Genomic DNA, 23,680 nt, shown 5'->3' on the forward strand with positions numbered 1-23,680 from the left:
TCCAGGAAGAGGAAAGAGGGAGAGGGGCTGGAAGAGTGTGTGTGTGCGTTTGCACAGGCTGTGGATTTTAAAAACTTTGGAGTGAATCCAGGAAGAGGGAAGAGAGAGGGGGCTGGAAGAGTGTGTCTGTGTGCACAGGCTGTGGATTTAAAAATATTTGGAGTGCACAGGCTGTGGATTTAAAAACTTTGGAGTGAATCCAGGAAAAGGAAAGATGGAGAGGGGCTGGAAGAATGTGTTTGTGTGTTTGCACAGGGTGTAGATTTTAAAAACTTCGGAATGAATCCAGGAAGAGGAAAGAGGGAGAGGGGCTGGAAGAGTGTGTGTGTGCGTTTGCACAGGCTGTGGATTTTAAAAACTTTGGAGTGAATCCAGGAAGAGGGAAGAGAGAGGGGGCTGGAAGAGTGTGTCTGTGTGCACAGGCTGTGGATTTAAAAATATTTGGAGTGCACAGGCTGTGGATTTAAAAACTTTGGAGTGAATCCAGGAAGAGGGAAGAGGGAGAGGGGCTGGAAGAGTGTGTGCTGTGCTGTGCACAGGCTGTGGATTTTAAAAACGTCTTGTGTATGCACAAGCTGAGAGTTTTAAAAACGTCTGAGTGAATCCAGGAAGAAGGAAAAGGCAGAGGGGCTGGAAGTGTGTGTGTAAGGTAGTCAGTAATGTTGAAGACCGGCAAGGACAGCCACCTTTCCTCTTTAAGTAGCCATTTGAATTTTCGAAAATGTTAGGATCGAAAGTTGCCAATCAGCAGCAAGCTTTGGTTGATCAATCAAAATGCACAGAGGCTAAATCTATGAACCAATCAATGTTGTCATACTCTCTGACTATAAATAGGCATGAAAAGCATCAAGAAATTTAATTTAGCTCTGCCAAGGATGAAGACCTTTGCTTTCACCAGTACTGAGGAGCGGCATAGTGTTATTGTGCTTCATGAAGAGGGCTACTCCTGTACAGAAATAGCCAAGAGAGTGAAATGCCATCGTCCCACAGTGAGCAGAGTGGTTGAAAAATACCAAATAACTGGTTCAGTTGATGACAGGCTCTGCTCTGGAAGACTAAGAAAGTCGACAAAATTGCAATGCATTTCGATGGCTGACAGGAAGCTCACGTCACTCAGATTACAAGAATTTGAGGTGAAACATGTGATGTAAAAGTGTGCACAAGCACAGTGCATTGCAGACTGCTTGCTGCAGGGCTCGAAGTAAACCTTTACTCACAGATGCTCACTGCTCTCGTCAACGTGCGTGAGTCAAGAAGTATGCCAAATGGACCAACAAGCAGTGGGCCAAGGTCATCTTCAGTGATGAGAGCAATTTCTACTTGACTGGGAATCAATGCAATAAGTATGTCAGAAGATTTCCAACTAAAGAATTTAGGCCTTACTGCCTGAATCTATCTGTGAAGCATCCATTACATGTAATGATCTGGGGCTGTATCACTGCTTCTTGTATTGGTCGGATATAAATCGTGCAGGGAATCATCAATTTCAAGCAGTATGCTGAAGTCCTGGAAAAGACCATGCTTCCTTTAGCTCAGCAACTTGTAGGGAAGGACTTTTACTTCCAGGATGACAACATTCCTTGCCATCGAGCCAAGTCCATTCAGCAGTGGATGAAGAAGCATGGTGTTCGACTCCTGGATTGGCCAGCTCAAAGCCCATATTTGAACTCAATTGAGAACTTGTGAGCCAAGATTGGTTACGAAATAAGCAAGAAGCATCCGAAGACCAAACAGGAGCTGATTGAATCCATTATTGCAGCCTGGCACCACATTGTCACCAAAGATCACATACAAAGGTTTATACAGTCGATGCCGAAGTGATGCCACCTGGTGGTAAGCAATAAGGTCTGGCCAATTTCATATTAATAACCATGTTTGGTTACCTAAATGGTCCTTTTCAGGGCCATAAACAATAAAAATGTTAATAAAACACTAGCATCGGCCTTAGTAATTGTAACATGTATGCCACTGGGTATGCATGAGTTAATCTGTTTTCATAGTCATTGTAAGCATGCATTGTAAGTATGCAAGAAAATTCACAATACCCATCCAAACAGCACCAAATTGTAAAAAGCTTATGCTTTTCACTTAAAAATCACCAGTATTTATTTAAATATAACAATATTTGCATAGCATTTAGCATAAAATATAAAATCAAAGGCCTATCCAAAAAATGTCATAAACCGTAAAGCGTGTAGGACTTTTTCACACAGCTGTATATGCTCTGATCTATCTGACAAGAGAGGGTCTGTAAAATTCTATTTTTAAAAAATAATTTTTATTGAATGTTTTAATCCTTAAAAACAGAAAGAAAAACACCACAAGAACAAACAAAACACAAAACATACATAACAATATAAAGTAATTATACAGTCTTCTGCATCAGATTTCCTGTTTAGCATTTATAATTCTCCATTCTGTATTGCCTTCCTATTGCTTTAACCTTGTCCTATAATATAACAACAGTAGTGCTAACACTTATAATAATATTGATTATTTCTATCACCATATATTTGCATTCTCTATTTTCTGTTTTGGCTTCTGTTTTCTAGCCACTTATAAATTTTATTCCATATTTAATAAAAATCCGATTCTTCTCTTTCTATTGTCATTTTGTCCCTCTCTGCACATTCGAGTACTTTTCTAATTATTTTTTATCTGCAGGTGTATTGATTTTTTTTCAGTTTTGTGCGAAAGCAATCCTGGCTGCAGTGAGTATGTGTATGATTATGTATTGAGATTGTTTATCCATTTTTTGGGCTAATAGTCCTAGTAAGAATGCTTCTGGTTTCAGTTCTATTTTTCGCTCTGTAATTTCTTCTAACCATTTCTGAATTTTGCACCAGTATTTCTTTGTGATCGGGCACGTTCACCACATATGGTAGAATGTTCCAGACTTGTGGCTACATCTCCAACATTTGGGGGATAAATTTGGGTACATTTTGGCCAATCTCGCTGGCGGCAAATGCCATCTATAAAACATTTTATAGAGGTTTTCTTTGTAAGCTACTGCCATTGTAAATGTATAATTTCTTTCCCATAATTTATCCCATTTTTCTAACTCTATATTATGGCCAAAATTTCTTCCCCATTGTCTCCTTTACCATCTCTTCCTCCATTTTATATTTTAAAAGAAAATTATATAATCTAGTAATCATTTTTCCTCCCATTCCTAATAATATTTTATCTAATTCCATTTGTTTCTCTTGTATTCTGTATTGTTCCCGATCTTTTTTTAAGCTTTTTTAAATTTGCAAATAGGCCACCATTCCATATTTATTCCTTGTATTTTCAGATGGTATTTCTTGTACTGATTTTAGTTGTCCTTTTTCATCTAAGAGTCTGCATAACTTACCATTTTGCTGAGATCTATAGCATTTGGATATGTCATTGCCTCCATTGTTGATAACCAGATTGGAATTTGCGCATAATGTTTTTTTTCCCCAGACCTTAAACACGGCATCCCTTACTATGTATCTCTGGAAATAGGAATGAAATTTATTCTTTCCCTCCCAGAGGAAGCCATGCCAGCCTAGTTGGAGATCATGGCCTTCTAGCATAAGAATTATTTTATTTTTTAGTTGCTCTGATCATTTCTCTCCAAAGTTCATTACTGCTAGTTGATTTATAAGAAAAACCCAATTCAGGTTATCAAATGCTTTTTGTACATCAATAAATATCAATGCTGCTTGTTTTCCTGAGTGTATCTTGTAGTATTCTAATATGTCCATTATCGTTCATATATTGTTTTTTTATGTGTCTGTGGGTAGAAATCTATTTTGGTATGGGTTTATGATTCCATTTAGTATATTTTTAATTCTTTCCGCCATTATTGTCATAAATATTTTATAATCAGCATTTAGCAGCGAGATTGCCTATAATTTTAGATCTTTTGTTTTTCAGTGTTGTCTTTGGGAATTAATGTTATTAATGCCTCCATCCAGGATTTTGGTGTCCTAGCTTGTTCTAGTACTATACATTTTTAATAATATGTTCTCTAATGGTTTTTGCAATTCTTTATAAAATTCTGCTGGAATTCCATCCGGGCCTGGGGGTTTTATTATTTTTTTGTTTATGGATTGCCCTTTTTAATTCTAGCCTCGTTATTCTCTCATTTAGTGTTTCCTTTGTTGTTTCAGGTAAGGCTGGAAGATTCTTCTTCTGTAGGTATCTTTTAATATCCTCCTCTTCTATTTTCTCTCAGCTATACAGTGTTTGAAAGTATCTTACTGCTATGCTTTTTTTCCCTTCCTTTTGGTAGTGTATTGCCCCTTCTTCATCCTCTAGTTCCTGTATTAATTTCTTTTCATTTTCTTTTTTTAGTTTATAGGTTAGCCATCTCCCTAGTTTGTTGGCATTTTCGAAATAATTTTGTGTACTTGATCTAATTTTCTGGGCCACTTCTTCTTGTATAATTAAATTTAATCTATGTTTAATTATTTATTTTTCTTCTTTAACTTCCTGGTTTTGAGATTCTTTCTGGATTTTATATTCTAATTTCCCCAGTTTCTCCTGGAGCTCTGTATATCATTTCTTTTTATCTTTGTTTCTTCTTATTGTATATGCTATCGTAATGCCACGCACATAGGCTTTGGTTGTATCCCACAGGTTTTGAATGGTTGTCTGTTCTTTTCTTTCACCACCCTCTGATTCATGGTCCATCTCTTTTTCCTTTTTACCTCTCCTTTTCATTTGATTGTTAATGGGTTATGGTCCGCCCACATGTTTAGTATTATTTCTACTTCCTCTACATCCTTCTCCATTTCCAGGTCCATCCACATCATGTCAATGCTAGACCAAAAAGTTTGAAAAGAATGTGTTTTGACTCTTCTGTGGGTTTATTTCTCTCCAGACATCTTTTAGATTTAATTGTCGGGCCATTTCAAAGAATGCATTTGGTAGTGTTCTCCTTTCAAAAAAAATTATTATCTGTTTTATAGTCTTTCTTTGGGTCTACATTGAAATCCCCTAATAAACATATGTTGTCCAGTCCAGTGCTGCAATCCGCTTATGTAATTTACTGTAGTATTCTTTCCGATTCGTGTTTGGGGCATATATGACTGCAATTAGTACTCTTTTTTGTTTTATTGATACTTTAATTAGTAATGTTTTCCCTCTTCATCTGTATAAACCTGTATAGGTTTTAGCCAGTCCTTTATATATACTGCAATTCCCCTTTCCTTTGTTTCGGCCAAGGCCAGATGTAATTTCCCTAACTTCGGGGATTCCAGGATACTACCATTTCCTTTTTTAATATGAACTTCCTGTAGGCATGTGATGTCCATGTTTTGTTTTTGGAGTTTAGAAATTGTTTGTCTTCTTTTTATAGGTGAATTTAGTCCATTTATATTGACCGATATTAATTTTACTTCTTCCTCCATCCTGTTACTTGTTTGTCGTCTTTGTTCCTCTACTTGGTTTTGTTTCCCTTTGGTTTCTTGTCCTTGCTCCTTCTCTTTCTTGAAATTCTGTATCAGTCTTCTCTCTCATTTCTTGGTCTAATTCCTTTTCTGCTCCTCTTGGCTTTTGGTTTCCAACTCCTCTCTGCTATCTGATTCTCCCTCTATGTAATGTTTATAGAATTCCTGGGCTTTTTCTATGGTGTCAATCCTTATTTTCTTATCTTGCCAGGATATTAACATGCCTTCTGGTTATCCTCCTCTTATTTATGTATTTATCCATTTAATAATTTTTTATTGTTATTATGTATGATGTTTTTGATATGGACTGTACACCGCCCCGAGTCCCTTTTGGGAGAGGGGGCGGTCTAGAAGTGCTAATTAAATTAAATTAAATTAAAAAAAACCAGCGGAACATTATTTTATATTTTATCAGTTGTGCAAAGAGAAATTAATAGTTCCTTCTTTGCTCTCTGATTCTCTTTGGTATCTGTTTGAGGGTTAAGACTTCTTTTCCTTTATAGATCAACAGTTCATCCCTCGTTCTTTTATAGATTTCATCTCTGACAGCTTTTTTTTTTTTTGCAAATCTTATATGTATTTCACGGGGCAATTTATGTCTTCATGCATAATTAGTACGCACTCTGTAGATTTCATCAATATTATTCCTTAGTTCACTTTTGTCCATTTGCAATTGGTCAACTAGAAGATCCCTCATGAGTTTAGGTAGGTCTTCATTTTCTCTCTCTACTATGTTCTGAAATCTTAAATAGAATGAGGATCTTTCTAACTCTAAATGGACTACTGCCTCTCAGAGTTCTCTGTTGGCTGCTGTCAGTCTTTTTACTGTTGCTTCCAATTTCTTTTCAGTTTGTTATGTCCTGGCTTCTACCAGTTTTATTTTCTGCTCATTTTTGGCTATTATTTCCTGTGTCTTTCCCATTCTATCATCCAACTTCTTTATATCATCTTTCACTTCCCCTAGATAACCTTTCATTTCCTGATTTTTGGTTATTGATTCTTGTGTTTTTATCATAAATTCCTGAATCATGTTTAATGAAGCTTGTAGGCTTTGTAGGGTTGGTACAGATCCTGTTTTTCACTGCTCGACATGTCTGTTGTTAACTTCTGTCCTGCTGGAGAAGCTATCATTGGCAGCATTTTCTTTACAGTTTTGGTAGTTGTGGATGTGTTTGCCATCTTTAGCTTTTGGAAAAAAATATTCTGCAATACCGTAAATTTTCAATCTTTCATTCTAGGTCTTTCCTTAGTCACTGTCCCTTCTCCTGTCTCTTTTTAAATCTGATAGTTAACAATGGTAATGTAGTATAGGTCACTGATTAAATACAATCCTTAATATCAATTTTCTATAGTCAATTATATAGACAGTTATATATGTAAATCACAATTAAAATTATTATATTTGTAGTTAATTATTATAGATTGTACTAACTTAACTGTATTAAAGGGAGAGAGGGAGTGAAGGAGATAGATAGATAAATATTTATAATATCTATAAGTAGTTAAATAGTTTATTACATTTTTTACTATATAATAAATCTACTAAAAATTCACAAATACATAAATCGGTATGTGCAATCAATTAATTAATTAAAGGTTACTATTTATCAACAGTTCCTACATTAATGCTAGATAGATTTTCTAATATACAGTAATAAGGGAAGTGGCTATAGATTCCATCCTATTTTAAATATACTTGAATTATATTATATTAAATAAGTATAGAGTATAAATATATAAAATATATAAAATGGATAGTGAATGAATATATATAATGGATGGATTATAAAATATTAAATTCTTTGATCTAAAGATCACTGTGGTAGATATAGCAATATTTAAATATCATAAAAAGTGTAAAAATATCTGAAGTGTACAAAGCTAGTTGTAAATGAGTCCAATCCAAAGTCCTCCATTGGGAATTCCACAGTTCTTATTCCTCGATCTCTCTACTTCCTTGCAACTTCTTTGTTTTCCGTTCTCTGTGCTCAAAATGATTGCTGCCCTCAAATTGCCCAGTCACTGTCCTCTCTCTTCGTTTCCTTCCTCCTCTGTCTCTCCTATTGCAAAGGGAATCTGTTCTTCCTTCTTTCTCAATCCGTTCACCACCCACACAAAACTCTCAATTTATATCACGGAAAATCCAGTCTTAGAAATCAGTAGAAATTCTCCACTCTGCAACCGCAATCACTTTCACTCTCTACACATTCTGTAATTTGTCTTCTTCGTCTTTTTGCTCCCCAAATCAGGTGCCGATTTTCCCTCTTTGGAGACTCACTTAATTGCTCTATCGTAAATTCCACCAACTTGGAGAAGTGTCTCGGAGAAGTGTCTCGGAGTTTCAAGTTATTTAACACTGTCTGCTGATACTTCTGCCGCTTCTCACTTTTTTGCTTCCTCCACCATTAATCAGGCTGTCACATCTCAGGACCAGGCCATGACCAAGCCACAACAACTGGTCTCTTCCATGTCAGATTTCAGGGATCCAAGCTTTACAATGGGGAGATTGTTCTTCTCCTAGTCATCTCTGGGTATTCCCCTCACTATTGCTATCCTCTCCAAGGCTCAACTTTGCTGCTGACAGCCTCCAGACATGAAAAGTCAGACAGGGAGAGCAGAGACTCGCTCCCCTGCAACTGCTCCAAAGTGATGTCACACAGGAAGTCCCAGTTCTGTAAAATTCTAATGCTGTGGGATTTGGACTCAGGAATCTTGTTTAGACACCTACTAGAAGAGGAACCTCATCATAAACCTTATTGGACTTCAGGGTCACCATATGACACAATTTCAGCACTAGTATAATCGTCAAACATTTAATTGAATTTACTAGGCTACTAAAGAGACTCGTGACTTAATTGAAAGATAACTACTAACTTTGTGGCTGGATTATGAGTTTGACAGGAATATCTGGCTGGTTATTCTAGAACACAAAATCTTGGACTAGGGAAAACTGCTCTGACAGAAGAAGACTTTTCTCATTTTGATATTTCTATAAAATTGCTTATATTGTTGATGCCATATATATTAATCTAAGGTGGTCCATTATTTATTGAGCAGCTTGACTGCATCCTTGAATTTCAGCTTGTCTATTTTTTTATGGCTGACATTTGCTTTTTTTTTCAGATTTCCAGCCCTAAATTATTATTTCCAGCCCTAAATTATTGAGCTTGGAAAACAGTGGCCTATTAATGAAATATCTAAAGTATTCTCTAATCTCAGCAATATGCTTTTTCTAATTTACTTTACAGCCTTATTTTCTCATACTACGCAGAATTTATGAAACAGTCTGCAATATTCCAAGCAGTACAGTTTTTATAATCTCAGAACTAAAACTACAAAACCCTGTAAAGGGGGCTAGTACTATTATATTATTTTGATATTAGAGATAGGAGTTGAAAGAATATTTTGCCTGTGGCATGCAATTTTATAGCTAAGATGTCAATTGAACCAAATGTTTATAGTTCATAGCTGTGTATTTTATTTTCTAGTTTTTATTCATTTTCTTTCAGAAAAGATTTCTGACTGGCCATCAGACAGCTTCAGGAGTATAACTTTAAAAGAGTTGGGAGTTAAGAGTTGGATTCCAACTGTACAATTGTATAACATACAGTGTATATACAGATAATTTTCTTCCTTGTTTGCTCCTGGCATACCTTATTATTGTAAACATTGCTGCAAACATATGATTTTTACAACAACCTTACAGTTCAGATCAATATACTTTTCTCATTTTTAAAAAAAAACAAAGTTTCCACATGTATATCAATATACTAGACACTAAAACTCTCCTGTTTGTAACACTTTAGGTTGGGTGAAATGGTGCACCATATGGCAATTTTTTTTTGTGCTGCAAGGATAAGCTGCAGTCATGTGGTCCTCCTTTTTAACATTCCTGACAGGTTCCCACAAGTCCATAAGAACCTCCGTTCCTTTGTACTTATACCACACTCCTTACTCCAACCCCTATTAGCAGCATCAAATTATCTGCTTTTGGGAAAGGGAACAGAATTGAAGGGATTATCATATTTTTGGAGTATAAGACACACCTTTTTTCCCTCAAAAAAGAGGCTGAAAATCTGGGTGCATCTTATATACTGAATATAGCATTTTTTGCCTCCTGAAACCCTACCCCCTTCACTAAAATGGCCATGCATAGCCTCTAGGAAGCTTTTAGAGAGCTCCTGGGGGCTGGGGAGGGCAGACATGAGAAATCTTACCCCCTCCCCAGCCCCCAGGAGCACTCTATAAGCTTTCTAAAGGCTATCCATGCCCTTTTCTAAAGGAAAAAAACGGGCCCATTTTTGCAAAAAAGGGCCATTTTTTGCTTGATTTTGCCTCCCCCCCCCCAGGAGCACTCTGCAAGCTCCCTAAAGACTATTCATGCTTTTTTGGGCAGAAACCGGACCCATTTTCATGAAAAACAGGCTGTTTTAGGAGAGTGTAATTTTTTCCTCTCTTCAAAACCTTGCTGCATCTTAGACTCCAGTATGTCTTACACTCTGAAAAATATGGTAATTTAGTACAGGAATATCAAACTCAGGTCATCATGTGATGTATCAGGACTTTACCCCCCTTCCCTAAACCGGGTGTGGACATGGATGTGCATGACACATCCAGCCCATGGGCCACAAGTATGACAGCCCAGATTTAGAATGTCAGTGTAAAGAAAAGAGGTACTGATATAAGATCAGTTGCTTTCTGAACAGCATATTGATCACTGACAACCATGTAACTTCCATGATAGCATGTGTTGTAGTTTTGTGAAAAAAATCAACAAAATACTTCATATGTTTCATCTAACCTAAAACCTCCAAATTCAACTGAAAGAAATATGTGCTTTCATTAACATTTGTTAACAACATTTCAGCAGAAAGCAATTCTTAAATGTTGTGAAAATGTTCAATCTTACACATTTTTAAAACAACATTCATAGCCTTTCTAATAATTCATTGGTTCATATATTGGTATGATTATTCCAAACCAAAAATGTTGCTAGCAATATCAGAACAGCTGATCTAACTGCCAAATCAAGTAACTAAAATTCATACCATTTTCCACTCACAGTATCAAATGGAACTTAATACTTGAAAACTTCCATAACAAACCAAACAATCTACTATATTTATAGGTGATGCATAACCACCTTTTTGCAATGTTCTTAAAATTCCTCCACCAAAGTACTGATTTATTGATACACAAGAGTATTCCTTCACTCATGAGATCTTATCAAGATAGTGTAAACATATGCAGCCAGGACCACTATCAAGGTAATAATTGTTTATCATGAATTATGTTGGATCAAGCATAAGGATGGCTAAAAGAATCATATTAAGAAGTTAGATATTATTCCAATGGCAAAGGATGGTTGTTGAAAAGATGTGATCTCATTGTTATATATCATTTAGGAATCACTACTAAATAGACAAGTCTTTTGATGCTTATTGCAAATGTAATTAGCCATGGTAAAAGTTAATTAAATAATAAATTTAGAAAACCAATACTGATTTCCAAGTTATTTTATTACATAATTATCATCCACCTTACTTACTGCTTACCGATCAATAATGGCACACATATCGATGCTGATATTGGCAAAACCTCCCAACTTTCTTCGCTCTATTGCATGTAAATCCACCAACTGATCATCCACATGAATAAACTGCATGCAGCCCTGGAATGACCGCTGAAGAAAACCTGGGAAAAAATGAAATAATCAATAGCAGTTCAAGAGAATATACACTTGTCATAAAAAAGAACCTATTATTTTCTTTAATAAAATACATTTTGCTAGAAACCCATAAAATTGTGAAAAATTGAACCAGAAGACTTTCAAAAGAAAAGAGTATTATTTTATGATAGTTAGAAACTTCAACAATATTTCTGCTTAAGTTATAAACACACCAGAAACATATATTAAAAGTATACTGTTGTTAATCACAAATTATCATATGTAAATACTTAAATGCTTCATAATATAACATCATGTGTCATGTGTTCACATAATATAACATCACGTGTTCAGCAGTCTTTTTCTATTAAATGTATTGTTTACAAAAGTTTGAAGATTTTTAGTTGCAATTGAGTTGCAATTAAGAAACAAGTCACAATTGATTGGCCTAAGATTCAACTCCAAATTAACAGTAGCCCAGATCCTGTTTATTTAAACAGGACTTAGCAAAGAAGAACTTCTCAGTGGAAAATATTTTGGCTGCTAGAAATCAAATCTCCCAACTCCAGTAGGTTTTACAGCATTATTTCAACAAGAAAAATGTGTCCACCTTTTCTTAGGTTATTTTATTTTATTCTGTATTAACAGAAACCATTTTGGTTTATTTATATTTTCCACTTAAATATGCACTTATAATAAAATTGAAAATTTTATTGAAAATGAAAAAAATGGCTATATTTCTAATTTAAAATAAACTTTAAAATAAACTCTCAAATGTACATAATGTTATCTCTTTTCTATTATCTGTTCTACAATACCTTACCTATTAACCACTTAGAAGGATTTGTGAATGTTAAAAAGTTGCATACAAATAATACAACAATTCTTTATAAATATATAAATGAAAAACCCTTTCATTTTAATCTAACCATTCCCCTTTTCGTTCTCTTCCTCTTGGACTTCATTTAGATTAGTCTCTCTATACCATAAGAGTTTTTTTATTTCACTTTGGAAGATGGGGATGACTTACAATTCAAAACACATATAAAATGAACCAAGGGTTCAGGTGTTTGTAATCAAATGACAACAGTTTTGCTTTCTAGTGATTTTAAGGTAAAGAAGAAACTATTGCTACAAACATTTTACAAGAATGTTGTAATCTATTAAGTAAATAAAATCTGGAGGAATCACACTGAACCCAGTAAGTTCTAACAATCCAATAACCTAACAAACCATCTCTGGTTAGGATGTGACTACTCTATATAGAACCATCACCTAATTCACAAGTTAAAGTTCTCCTGCATATTAATATTAAAGAATTGAGATATACCAAAGTCACACCACTGAAATCGATTTAAAGAAAGTGCAACTTCTCTTAAATACTCAGGAAATATCAGCAAGGTTCTGCAAAATACTTGTTTGTTGCTTTGCTTTTTAAAATTTCTCTTTCACCTTGAGGGCCAGCTGTAATACTGAATATCATGCAATCATTTATGCAGCAAGAATTCTTGCTATGCTTACAATATCTGAGTTACAGGTCCCAGATACTAATTTAAAGCAATTTGTTTTTGTATGAGTGGCCTTTAGCCATGCAAAATAACATATAAATGTTGAAAAATTGCTTAAAGTCTTAAAAGATAAATGAAAAGTTACACATAAAGCATTTAAACAAAGTGGAAACCAAGGAAGGTTTAAAATTGTTCAAGCAGAAATTAATAACATTAAATGGATATTCTTAGAATAAGTGAGCTTAAGTAGTTAAAAAAGGAATAAAGTAGTAATGATAGTGGAAATGTGTATCATCATTAAATATGTAATGGCTATAATACAATAAATAACAAGATAGTACCTAAAGGTTAGTGGCTATGAGTGAATATAAGTTCTTCTACCTTATATACCTCAAAATCCTTCCAGCCATATGATTCTGTTCAGTGACGTGCGGTGAGGTTTATGGCTGGTGAGGCTGGTGATGTCATCAGGAAGGCGGGGAATGGGACCATGTGTGCTGGAGGCTGAGGCTGCCTCAGCCTCCAGCACACGTGATCCCATTCCCCGCCTTCCTGAGCGTGCCTAAAGGTTAGTGGCTAAAGGTTAGTGGCTCCGCCGGCTCATGCTCCGCAGTCCTCGAAAGCGACTGGGGAACGACGAGAACCTTCCTGCCTCTGCTGGACTTTGCGCTTTGTCATCCGGGAGCGCCGACAACATTTCTGCCTCCGCAGCTCTTTCGTCCGCCCGGACCGCCTCGGCATCACTCTGGCTACATCCGTCCGTCTGCACCCATGAGCTGCAGAGGCAGAAATGTTGTCGGCGCTCCCAGATGACGAAGCCACGAAAGCGACTGGTTCTCGTCGTTCTCCAGTTGCTTTCGTGGCTTCGTCATCCGGGAGTGCCGACAACATTTCTGCCTCCGCAGCTTGTGGGTGCGGATGGACGGAGGTAGCCAGAGTGGCGCCGAGGCAGTCCGGCAGGCAAGCGACTGAGGACCTCCATCGCTCGCTCGCTCGCTCTTTCGTCCGCCCGGACCGCCTCGGCGTCGCTCTGGCTACATCCGTCCGGCCACGCCCGCGAGCTGCGGAGACAGAAATGTTGTCGGCGCTCCCAGATGATGAAGCCACGAAAGTGACTGGGGAACGACGAGAACCTTCCCCCAGTCGCTTTCGTGGCTTCGTCATCCGGGAGCGCCGACAACATTTCTGCCTCCGCAGCTCCCAGGCGCAGCCGCACTGATGTATATAATATTATATACTATTATTTCATGAAGAGAGGTGAGGCTCTGCCTCCCTTGCCTCCCCTGACCGCACGTCCCTGATTCTGTTATAAAAGTCCATGACCCAACTACAGGAGCAAAGCTAAAATGCACTGAGGAATTCTATGGCAAATTGCAACTGTTATAAATACAACATTCCAAAATTAAATGAAATTCAATGGTGAAAAGAGTAAGGTTCTACATTTAGGCAAGAAAAACAAAATGAACAGGTACAGTATAGATGGTACCTTGCTCAATAGTAGTAATTGTGAAAGGGATCTTGAAGTCCTACCGGACAACCATTTAAATATAAGCCAGTAGTGTGCAGCAGCTGCCAAAAAAGCCAACACAGTTCTAGGCTACATATAAACAGAGAGATAGAATCAAGATCATGTGAAGTGTTAATACCACTTTATAATGCCTTGGTAAGGCCACACTTGGAATACTGCATTCAGTTTTGGTCCCCATGATGTAGAAAAGATGTGGAGACTCTAGAAAGAGTGCAGAGAAGAGCAACAAAGATGATTAGGGGCCTGGAGACTAAAACCCATGAAGAATGGTTGCAGGAACTGGGTATGTCTAGTTTAATGAAAATAAGGACTAGGGGAGACATGATAGCAGTGTTCCAATATCTCAGGGGTTGCCACAAAGAAGAGGGAGTCAAACTATTCTCCAAGGCACCTGAGGGTAGAACAAGAAGCAATGGGTGGAAACTAATCAAGGAGAGAAGCAACTTAGAACTGAGGAGAAATTTCCTGACAGAACAATTAATCAGCGGAACAGCTTGCCTCCAGAAATTGTGATTGCCCCAACACTGGAAGTCTTTAAGAAGATGTTGGATAGCCATTTATCTGAAATGGTATAGGGTTTCCTGTCTAGGCAGGGGGTTGGACTAGAAGACCTCCAAGGTTCCTTCCAACTCTGCTATTGTATCAGGTTGTATTGTAATATCCTGGAACGTCTTACAAGTATATTAATAAAATGAAAACATTTTTTAGGAAGAAATATCACTCAGTATTAGTTTAGTGACAGAGTGTTATCATTTCAACACTAAACTAGTTTAGCTGGAAGTTTTACATATAGCAAACTTAGGGTAGGTGGATGTCATCTTAGAAACTGATGTAAATTGAATGTACTTTTGTAACTTCTATTACAAATCAGAAACTGATGTAAATATAAATCAAAAACCAGAATTGATAGAATTGTGGTGGGCAAATATAGAAAATGTGTAAATAAATAACTTTATTAAGCTTCTGATTTTGAAACAATACTTCAGGCTTTGAATAAAAGTTTTAAAAAAGAAATAAAACTGATCTAATAAACCACTTACATTTTTCCTATGGCAGAGAACTGAAATAAAATTTGTATATCTTATTATGCACATAGCATAAACAATTTTCCTCTAGAGTCCTCTTCTCTTTAAGCTGAAATACGAGAGAGAGGTGGAGGGGGGAGAGGTCTCTTCCTTAAGCAAGCAGCACTAGCCAATGAGGGCACTTCTCTTTGACAGTTCTGAAAGATCTCTGTCATAGCAACTAAGAAACAATCTACATCAGCCAGGAGAAGAAAAACAGAGGGGTCATATACTGATTTCTCCATGGCATCCTCTGAGCAGAAAAAAGAGCCACTCACCCATGCTGCCTTACGTGAGAAATTGCTGAAAGAAGAAGAGGTAGGACTTGTGTCGAGACTAAGAACAAATTGTATTGGTATTTACTACCTGGATTCAGGAGTCTGGCCCACCTTTATACTTAGACTGTAAATTGTGTCAGTTTATCATAGTTCATAAACATAATCTGAATAATAACTTTTTTCATGTATGGAATGATGAATATAATATTACAAATTCAAACTATGATGAAAAAGAGGACTTGAAATGTGTTCCCTGGATCAAATTCTGCTATAAAATAACAATTTTACTAGGATTACCTGCCTTTAAATATGTACAATTTATATTTAATTTAATCCTTGAGATTCTTGCAATTAAATCCAATGTAAGCTTGCATATGAAATTAAAAATTAATTATTGCTAGCAAGCAAGCAATAATTTGTTTTTTGTGTGAATGACCCAGACAAATTATAGATCTTATTTTATATTTTAACTCACTTTCAAGTTTCATTAACTTTAATGGAGATCATACAAATAGGGTTTCTAAGTTATCCTTACAAAGCCAACTATGGAACTATTGGTAGTTACTACTATAAATCAGGCATTTCCAACCCCAGTCTGTAAGCCACATGCAGCCATGAACAGCAACTAATATCACAAGATCATAAACATATAACATTATTATGTGATTTATGTACATTAACTATATTGTATATTTGATATGTACAAGATATTTTTTTTTCACTCAGTGGAACCTAGGAAAACCAAAAGGTTGGACTTTAAAATAACACCCAGCATTCTGCTCATTCTCTCCATAAGGAAAAATGAAAAATAACTTCCTTCAAACTAAGCCAGCTGTGAAATATGGTCAGCCATGTCTAATCCTTCTGTCCCCAAACAATGGAAGATTTTTTTTAAAAAAACACAATGTTTCTCAACAGCACTATGTGTATTATGGAGAACACTTTCATATCCCTCATGTTTGAAAAAATATTCTTCTTTCAACTTACCTCAAATGAGAATAGTTTATTTTTAATTTACATTTCATATTTATAAATCACCCATCTCCCTCAGAAAGGGATTCTTGCATTCTTCCAGGTCATACCAAGAGTGCACAAAATTTACCATTCAGATAGCAAGTAATTTTAAAAATAATTGGCCCAATTGCTGTGCAGGAGTTTCAAACCCCTCCTATACTCAGTTTTAAGGATGAGTGACAAGATAGTAAAGATGTTTGAAAGCTCAAAATATGTTTTAAGTTGAAAAGACTTGTTCCTGCCATTAGAAATATTTTAAAGTCAAAATGGGGTTACTTTGATAAATGATTATATAAAACAATTTTGAATTAAGGATAGTTATTGATAATTTAAAATATTTTGAACTGAAAAAAAATTGACATAACTTTGATAACATAGTGCTGTATCTTATGTATTATTGTGTGTGGAAGGAGAAAAGTAAAGAATCAGAAGGTATGAAAAGTTAAGAGTCCCATCAATAGAAATAGTCTATCCTCCATGCTTTAAGATTCTTACAACGAAATCACCTTCAACTGTAAGTCCTCTTGCACCATAGCTAAGTAGAAAGTAAAGTGACTCAGCTGCTCAACTGCGTTAATGAATTTCACACTATAGTAAAGTAAAAAAAAGCTCACTTATAAAACTATAGTTTTTATTAAGTGAAAAATAGATTCTGAAAGAATCATTGTTTCAAGATACTACGTTATTGTGTTGCTTCACACTATCTTTTTTTTCATTTCAGTTGCTGGCAAAATTTAAAGAGTTTTCTAAATTTCTTCAAAGGTAAAATGATTTTGAATTTCTGCTTTTTAATTGTAATTAAAAAACCCTGTTCAATCCTGAAACCTAAGGCAGAACGTTTCTAGTTATGTAAAACTTTTGACATTTACCTGAAAATGCAGATAAGACAGAAGCTACAAATAGAGGTTGAATTCAGGTACATCTGAACTTGCTGGTCACATAAAGTCTATCTATTTGTTATAGATAGTGAGTATATTTTTAGTGCTATGGCACATATATTGTTTAAATCTGGCAGTAAATAAATCACACAGTCCTAATTAAAGTCTGATATTCTATTTTAAATCAACTGAAGTATATATACTTATATGAAGTAAAATATTCATATATGTTTTAAAATACAGTGCAAGACCACAGTCATGATGTAATTATAGCTTGGATAACTTAAACTTTATGCACATCATACCCGTACATTCTTTTTTCTCTTTTAAAAATGACATATGACATTAATTTGTTTTTACATTTAACCTGACCTTAAAAAATCTGCTGCATGAGGGTTTTTTTGGGGGGAAATAGGAATAATGTAGGGAGGAAGACAAGGATTCTGGGAGAAGGGTCTTTATTACATGTGTAATATTACACATATAAAAATTGGGCATAAATATATGCTTTTTGGGGGGGGAGGGGGGTTGTAGAATCCTGACAGAAAGCATCTAGAATATACTGAAAGAAAAAAAGGACTAAATTCCAGTTCCTCTCCTACCAGTCACAATTTTGATTGCACCTCATACCAGACAAAGATCAACTACCTTAAGTTGTTATTGACTAGTGCTACTTAAATATCTTGTGATCTCCAAATAACATTTTTCATTTAAGAACGAAACATTGCACAACCTTATTACTAAGTTATTGCTAAGTTTTATTAAAATGTACTTCCTTTAACTTAATACTTTTATAAAAAGTAATTTGGTCAGATAGAATTACAAATGGAGATTTGTAAATGTACAAATGGCTCATATATGGACATTTCCTCTTTGAATATGAATTGTGCAGCTCTGATTATAATGTAACTTCTTTCAAGAAACAGGACTTGAGCAGTTCTGTTTGATAAATTATTCTATCAAAATGTGTTACACTATTGATGTTCCATGCTATGTCCCACATCACACCTATTCACCTAGTTGGGAACGTGGCCGAGTCGTATCCCTGCAGCTGAAATCACAAGAAGACAGGTGTTTTGCAAGAAACAGGAAGAGGCAACAAACAGAAATGAAAGAAGAAATGCACTATGCTAATAAACAGCTGATGATGGTATGATTCCTCATGATTCCCATGTGACTGTAGGCAACAAGGTATTTGTACCCAATCTGTATGTCTGCTATGTGACCCATAAATCTTAATTATTTTTCCTTTCTTGACTACCATTTGGCTATTGTGATTATCTGGCTGAAGGAGTTCAAGCCTATGCAAAACAGTAACAAAAACAGTGCATCACCTTAGTATATATTGCAATTATGTGAGCTATCTTGAGTTGACTTTAAAGCTGGGCTTCTACAGTCCCATTGAGTACTTTTGAAAGATTCTTAATGTCATGTTGACTTTGTATAGTGCCAGGCATTCACAGATACATATCTGTTGCATTAGGCTGTAGGCATTCCTGTAGTCAATTTAGGTGTACTCAGATTAGGCCCTAGTGTTGTTCCCAGTGCCTTTCTGAGCTGGCTCATGTACAAGTCCATAATGGTACCTTGGTGGCTATAATACCTGACTAAGTCTTTCCATGTTTGGGGATGCAGGTTACTTGCTAGTAATTGGTGGTGGTGTTCCCTTTCAAGATCATCACTGTCCTTCCTTGGATTAGCCAGTATACAGACAGAGCCAGTATATATACACATATACATCAGAAGTGGGTTGCCAATTTTTTTACTACCGGTTTGGGCACGTTCCTGCATGCACTCCCACATGCTCTCCTGCATGTGTGCAACAGTTCTGCACATGTGCAGAAGCGGCCAGATGGGTGGGCGGAGCCTCCCACCACCGCTTTAACTTTAACTTTTAACTTTTATTTAATTTATAGACCGCGCCCTCTCCCAGAAGGGACTCGGGGCAGTGTACAGTCATATTAAAAACACAATAAATATACATAAATATAAATATAGATATAGATGTAGCTGGAGGAGGTAACATCTAAACTGTACAATAGTAGTTAAAGTTCAAATTTAAAAATGCATTAAAAACTACCCCTAAAAACTATCCCAGAATAAAATGTTTGCCAGGAGGTATAAAATGGGACTATAAATGGGCCAGGCCAGCTAATTGGAACAGGTGGGTCTTGAGTTTCTGTCGGAAGGAGCGGAGGTCGGTAGTGGTTCTGATATCGGGGGGGAGGTCTTTCCAGAGGGTTGGGCCCATCACAGAGAAGGCTCTACTCCTGGGCGCCGCCCGTTGGCATTGCTTAGTGGACGGCACCCGGAGGAGTCCCTCCCTGTGGGAGCGAATTGGTCACAGGGATGTATGAGGTAGGATGCGATCCCGCAGGTAACTAGGTCCTGAGCCATGGAGCGCTTTGAAGATGGTAGTCAACACCTTGAAATGCACCCGAAAAACCACAGGCAGTCAGTGCAGCTCGCGCAGGAGATGTGTTTTACTTTACTTTACTTTTATTTAGATTTTTATACCGCCCCCTCTCCCCAAAGGGACGCGGTGTTATGTGGGAGTACCTGGTACTCCCCATGATAGCCCGCGCGGCCGCATTCTGAACTAGCTGTAGTCTTCGGGTGCATCTCAAGGGGAGCCCCATGTAGAGAGTGTTGCAGTAGTCCAGACGGGACGTCACCAGCGCATGAGTGACTGTGCGTAGGGCGTCCCGGTCCAATAGGGGGCGCAATTGGCGCACCAGGCGAACCTGGTGGAACGCCCCCCTCGCCACGGCTGCCACATGGTCATCCATCGACAGCCGGGCATCTAGGAGGATGCCCAAATTGCGCGCCCGCTCCACGGGGGGCAGTTGCTCGCCCCCTATGGCCAGCGATGGAGTCCACTGGTTGAACCGAGGCGCCGGTAGCCACAGCCACTCCGTCTTGGAGGGGTTGAGCCTGAGTCTGTTGTCCCCCATCCATACCCGAACGGCTTCCAAGCACCGTTGGGGTGGTTTGGGGTGGAAATGTACAGCTGTGTATCATCAGCGTACAGGTGGTATCCGACCCCAAAACCACGGATGATCTCACCCAGTGGCTTCACATATGTGTTGAACAGAAGGGGCGAGAGGACCGACCCCTGCGGCACCCCACAAGTGAGCGACCTCAGGGTCGACCTCTGCTCCCATGCCAACACACATTGCGTCCGGTCGGAGAGGTAGGAGCCGAACCACTGTAAAACGGTGCCCCCTACTCCCATCCCCTCCAGCCGGCGCAATAGGATACCATGGTCGATGGTATCAAAAGCCGCTGATAGGTCTAATAGGACCAGGATAGAGGAACAACCCCTATCTCTGGCCCTCCAGAGATCATCAACCAATGCGACCAAGGCCGTCTATGTGCTGTGACCGGGTCGGAAACCGGACTGGCGCGGGTCTAGATAATCGGTTTCCTCCAGGTGCTGTGGGAACTGGCTACTACCGGTTCAGCTGATTCGGGCCGAACCAGCAGCAACCCACCTCTGATATACACATATATACACAAATACAAATTTTGTTCATTAGATTTTTGGGGGGGTTCCTCAATTATCAAGCAACTTTAGGTGGTTTACAAACTATGATTAAAACAATAATAAAAATGATAAGAACAACAGAACTATTGAACCTTTAGGAATATTACATTCTACTACAAAATTGCTTAAATAGCCAGGTTTTCCTAGAGTTATGATGAAATGGACCTTTCAAATCTTTGAGGCATGTTTAGCTACAGCTACAGAAGTGTATATCCTATATTCCCTAAATGACAATATTTTATACCTGGAGTTAGATTGCTCTACCAGTTCTTACAAGTCAGGCAGAAATTACAGCAGAAAAATGGTTCTGAATGTAACCAAGTTCTAATACACATAGGATTTTAGAGGAAAACTATCATATTTAATTGTAGCTGGAATCCTTCTAATGACCAGTGAGCTTATAGAACAGGGATATTTTGTGGGCACTAATGAGTATTTGTATGGTGATATTTTGGACCAGTTTAGTTTCTGAATGGCCTTCAAAAACTCCATGCAAAGAAAATTCAGTAGCACAAATGGGAAGTCATTGGGACAAGAATGATCATGAGAAGGATTTTCCAATCCAGTGAAGAACATAATTGACACATAGATAGATGTGTGCAATGATTATCTTGGTGACAGCTATTTTCTGCATGTTAAGGTGCCAAAACCAGAAGAATCCTCAAATGATGTACAAATTTTAACTGGAAAAATGCAATGAGAAGTAGGGATAGTAAATCCATATGTCTAAAAGAATGGGGTGGATTTTATTTATTTCTGCTTGGATCCTTAGGTACTTTAGAGAGCTAGATACAAATACAATCAAACTCAACTATAAATTTAACTTGTTATAACTGTCATAAAAAGCACAAGAATGGTGTGATAACAGGAGAAAAGAATAGTAGACAATCAATGATTTAACAGTTTGATTGTAGAATTAGTAACAAGCATGATTGTTAATATCTTTTTTTACAGCTTCGACAGGCAGCTTTAAAGCATCTCTTAAGTACTGAACACCTGCAATACCAGCTGGAATTTAACCATTTGGGAATGTCATTCTATGCTGAAAGGCTTTGAGAATCTCAAACATATGTAACAATTTGGGTTGTAATACGTAGGGTAGGTATTTTCATGCAGTACTCTGTATCTAGAAAGAGTGCTTTTCTCAATATCAATTAAATATCATTTAAAATTATAAAAAGAAAAATATTTTCTTTCTTTCTTTTGAAAGATGGTAAAATTGCACATTTGTCTTTGACTGAATTGCATAAAGCAATGGAAAATCAATGTAATTCAAGCTAAAACAAAATAAGTTGCAAAATGGGGCATATTCCAAGAAATTAAGCACTAGAGGAAGAGAGTAAAGTGAAAGAAAATTTAAAACTCGGTTTAATAAAGTCTTTCATTTCTAACGTCCATGAGAAGAAATCTCTTTTGTTATTTAAATTTTTATTGGTTTTAAAAAAAAATTTCAAGGAAAAAGGGTTATAGGGTTATAAAACATGTTGACAGCTACATCGTGCGGGGGGAGAGCAGCCCCCCCAGGTCTTGCAACTTTTACAAACAATGATAGAAAAATATCAACATTTACCTAAGTATTAGCAGTTTTAAATTTGGCACAAAATCATCAGTATGTTTCAATTATTTGTTTTGTATCACTTCCATGAAAGTACATTGTAGCAACAATTGCAATAGTGTTCCAAGTCACTTTTGTGATCTGAGTCTTCTAGCTGTTGCATCCTCTCTCCCATCCACCAGCTGAGCCTCAGCCCCTCCCTCCTTTGTTTCTTGTATAACATCCCCCATTTCACCTAAAAGAGCACTGTGTTTTTTAGCGAAAGCCTCTGCTTCCACTGGTGTATGAATTCTAATTCTGCTGCTCTCCCAAAAGATCAGCATGCCTTCTGGAAATAGCCATCTAAACCAGACCCCATTATTATATAATTTTTTTGCTAAGAAGGAATATTTCCTTCTATTATCTCTTACTTTCTTTGGGATCTGTTTAAGAATGGTTATTTCTTTATCTTTATATTTTAGTGGTCCTCCCCTTTGAGCTCCCAGAACCTCATCTCTTGTAGTTTTTCTAAGAAATTTAATGTGAACTTCCCTTGGAAAGTTGTGTGTTCTTGCATAGACCGAATTAACCCTATAAATCAAGTCAATGTCCCACCAAAGCTGTTGTTTATCTCTATTAATATACTCTGCTAGTATTGTGGTCATAATCTCCTTGAGATCTTCATTCTCAACTTCTGGCAAATTTTGGAACCTAAGAAAAAAAGACATCCTTTCAAATTCCATTTTTAACATCTGATTCCCAAATTCCGTATTCCCCCTTTGGATTGTCTTCATCTCATCTCTAATCCCAACCGCCCCCTCCTCCAGCACACCAATCCTCTGTTCATTCCGTGTGGTTTGCTGGTTCATCTCTCTGAGCTGTTCCTTTAAGTCCTGCAATTGTTTTTTAATTTCATCCTGTCCCTTTAAGATGTTTTGAAGCATCTGCTGAGTAGACAGGTCTTTTGCACTCTCTTCAGAGGCTTTAGGTTGTAGGAAAGATCCCATTTGTGACTGGTGTGCAGGGCTGGACGTAGAAGATGTTGGGGCTGACGAGGCCTTACCAGGTGGCAATTTCTTTGGACCCATCATGAGGCTCAGAGGGTACATCATGCTGTACAAAGAGATGGTGTCTGTGGGAGAGCACAGCTGGCAGGGATCAACAAACAAGCAGGTCCAAAGGAGAACAAGTCCTCTAGCAGAAAAGTTAAAGCAGATAGGTGGGTCAAATTATTCCAAACC

At 37.2% G+C, this 23,680-nt stretch overlaps 2 protein-coding genes across 2 annotated transcripts in view; one reads left to right on the forward strand and one right to left on the reverse strand.

The window, feature by feature from the left end:
- Positions 1-23,680, reverse strand: part of CNTNAP2 (contactin associated protein 2) — a 1,236,760-nt gene that overhangs the window by 405,603 nt on the left and 807,477 nt on the right. The window contains exon 10 of the mRNA XM_081971635.1: positions 10,976-11,114. Coding sequence (XP_081827761.1) covers positions 10,976-11,114 — 139 coding nt within the window. The remainder of the gene's footprint in view (positions 1-10,975; positions 11,115-23,680) is intronic.
- Positions 15,388-22,266, forward strand: CFAP141 (cilia and flagella associated protein 141). Its single transcript, XM_081971634.1, has 4 exons — positions 15,388-15,506; positions 17,202-17,242; positions 18,379-18,508; positions 21,860-22,266. The coding sequence occupies exons 1-4, from the start codon at positions 15,432-15,434 to the stop codon at positions 21,959-21,961; spliced, it is 348 nt and encodes a 115-aa protein (XP_081827760.1). The 5' UTR covers positions 15,388-15,431; the 3' UTR covers positions 21,962-22,266.

This window comes from Natrix helvetica (genome assembly GCF_964273705.1).
Source record: "Natrix helvetica genome assembly, chromosome: Z".
NCBI lineage: Eukaryota > Metazoa > Chordata > Lepidosauria > Squamata > Natricidae > Natrix > Natrix helvetica.

Coding starts and splice junctions, on each gene's coding strand:
- CFAP141 (XM_081971634.1), top strand. CDS start 15,432: ATGGCATCCTCTGAGCAGAAAAAAGAGCCACTCACCCATGCTGCCTTA. Junction 15,507..17,201: donor AATTGCTGAAAGAAGAAGAG/GTAGGACTTGTG, acceptor TTTTCATTTCAG/TTGCTGGCAAAATTTAAAGA. Junction 17,243..18,378: donor TTTTCTAAATTTCTTCAAAG/GTAAAATGATTT, acceptor CTATTCACCTAG/TTGGGAACGTGGCCGAGTCG.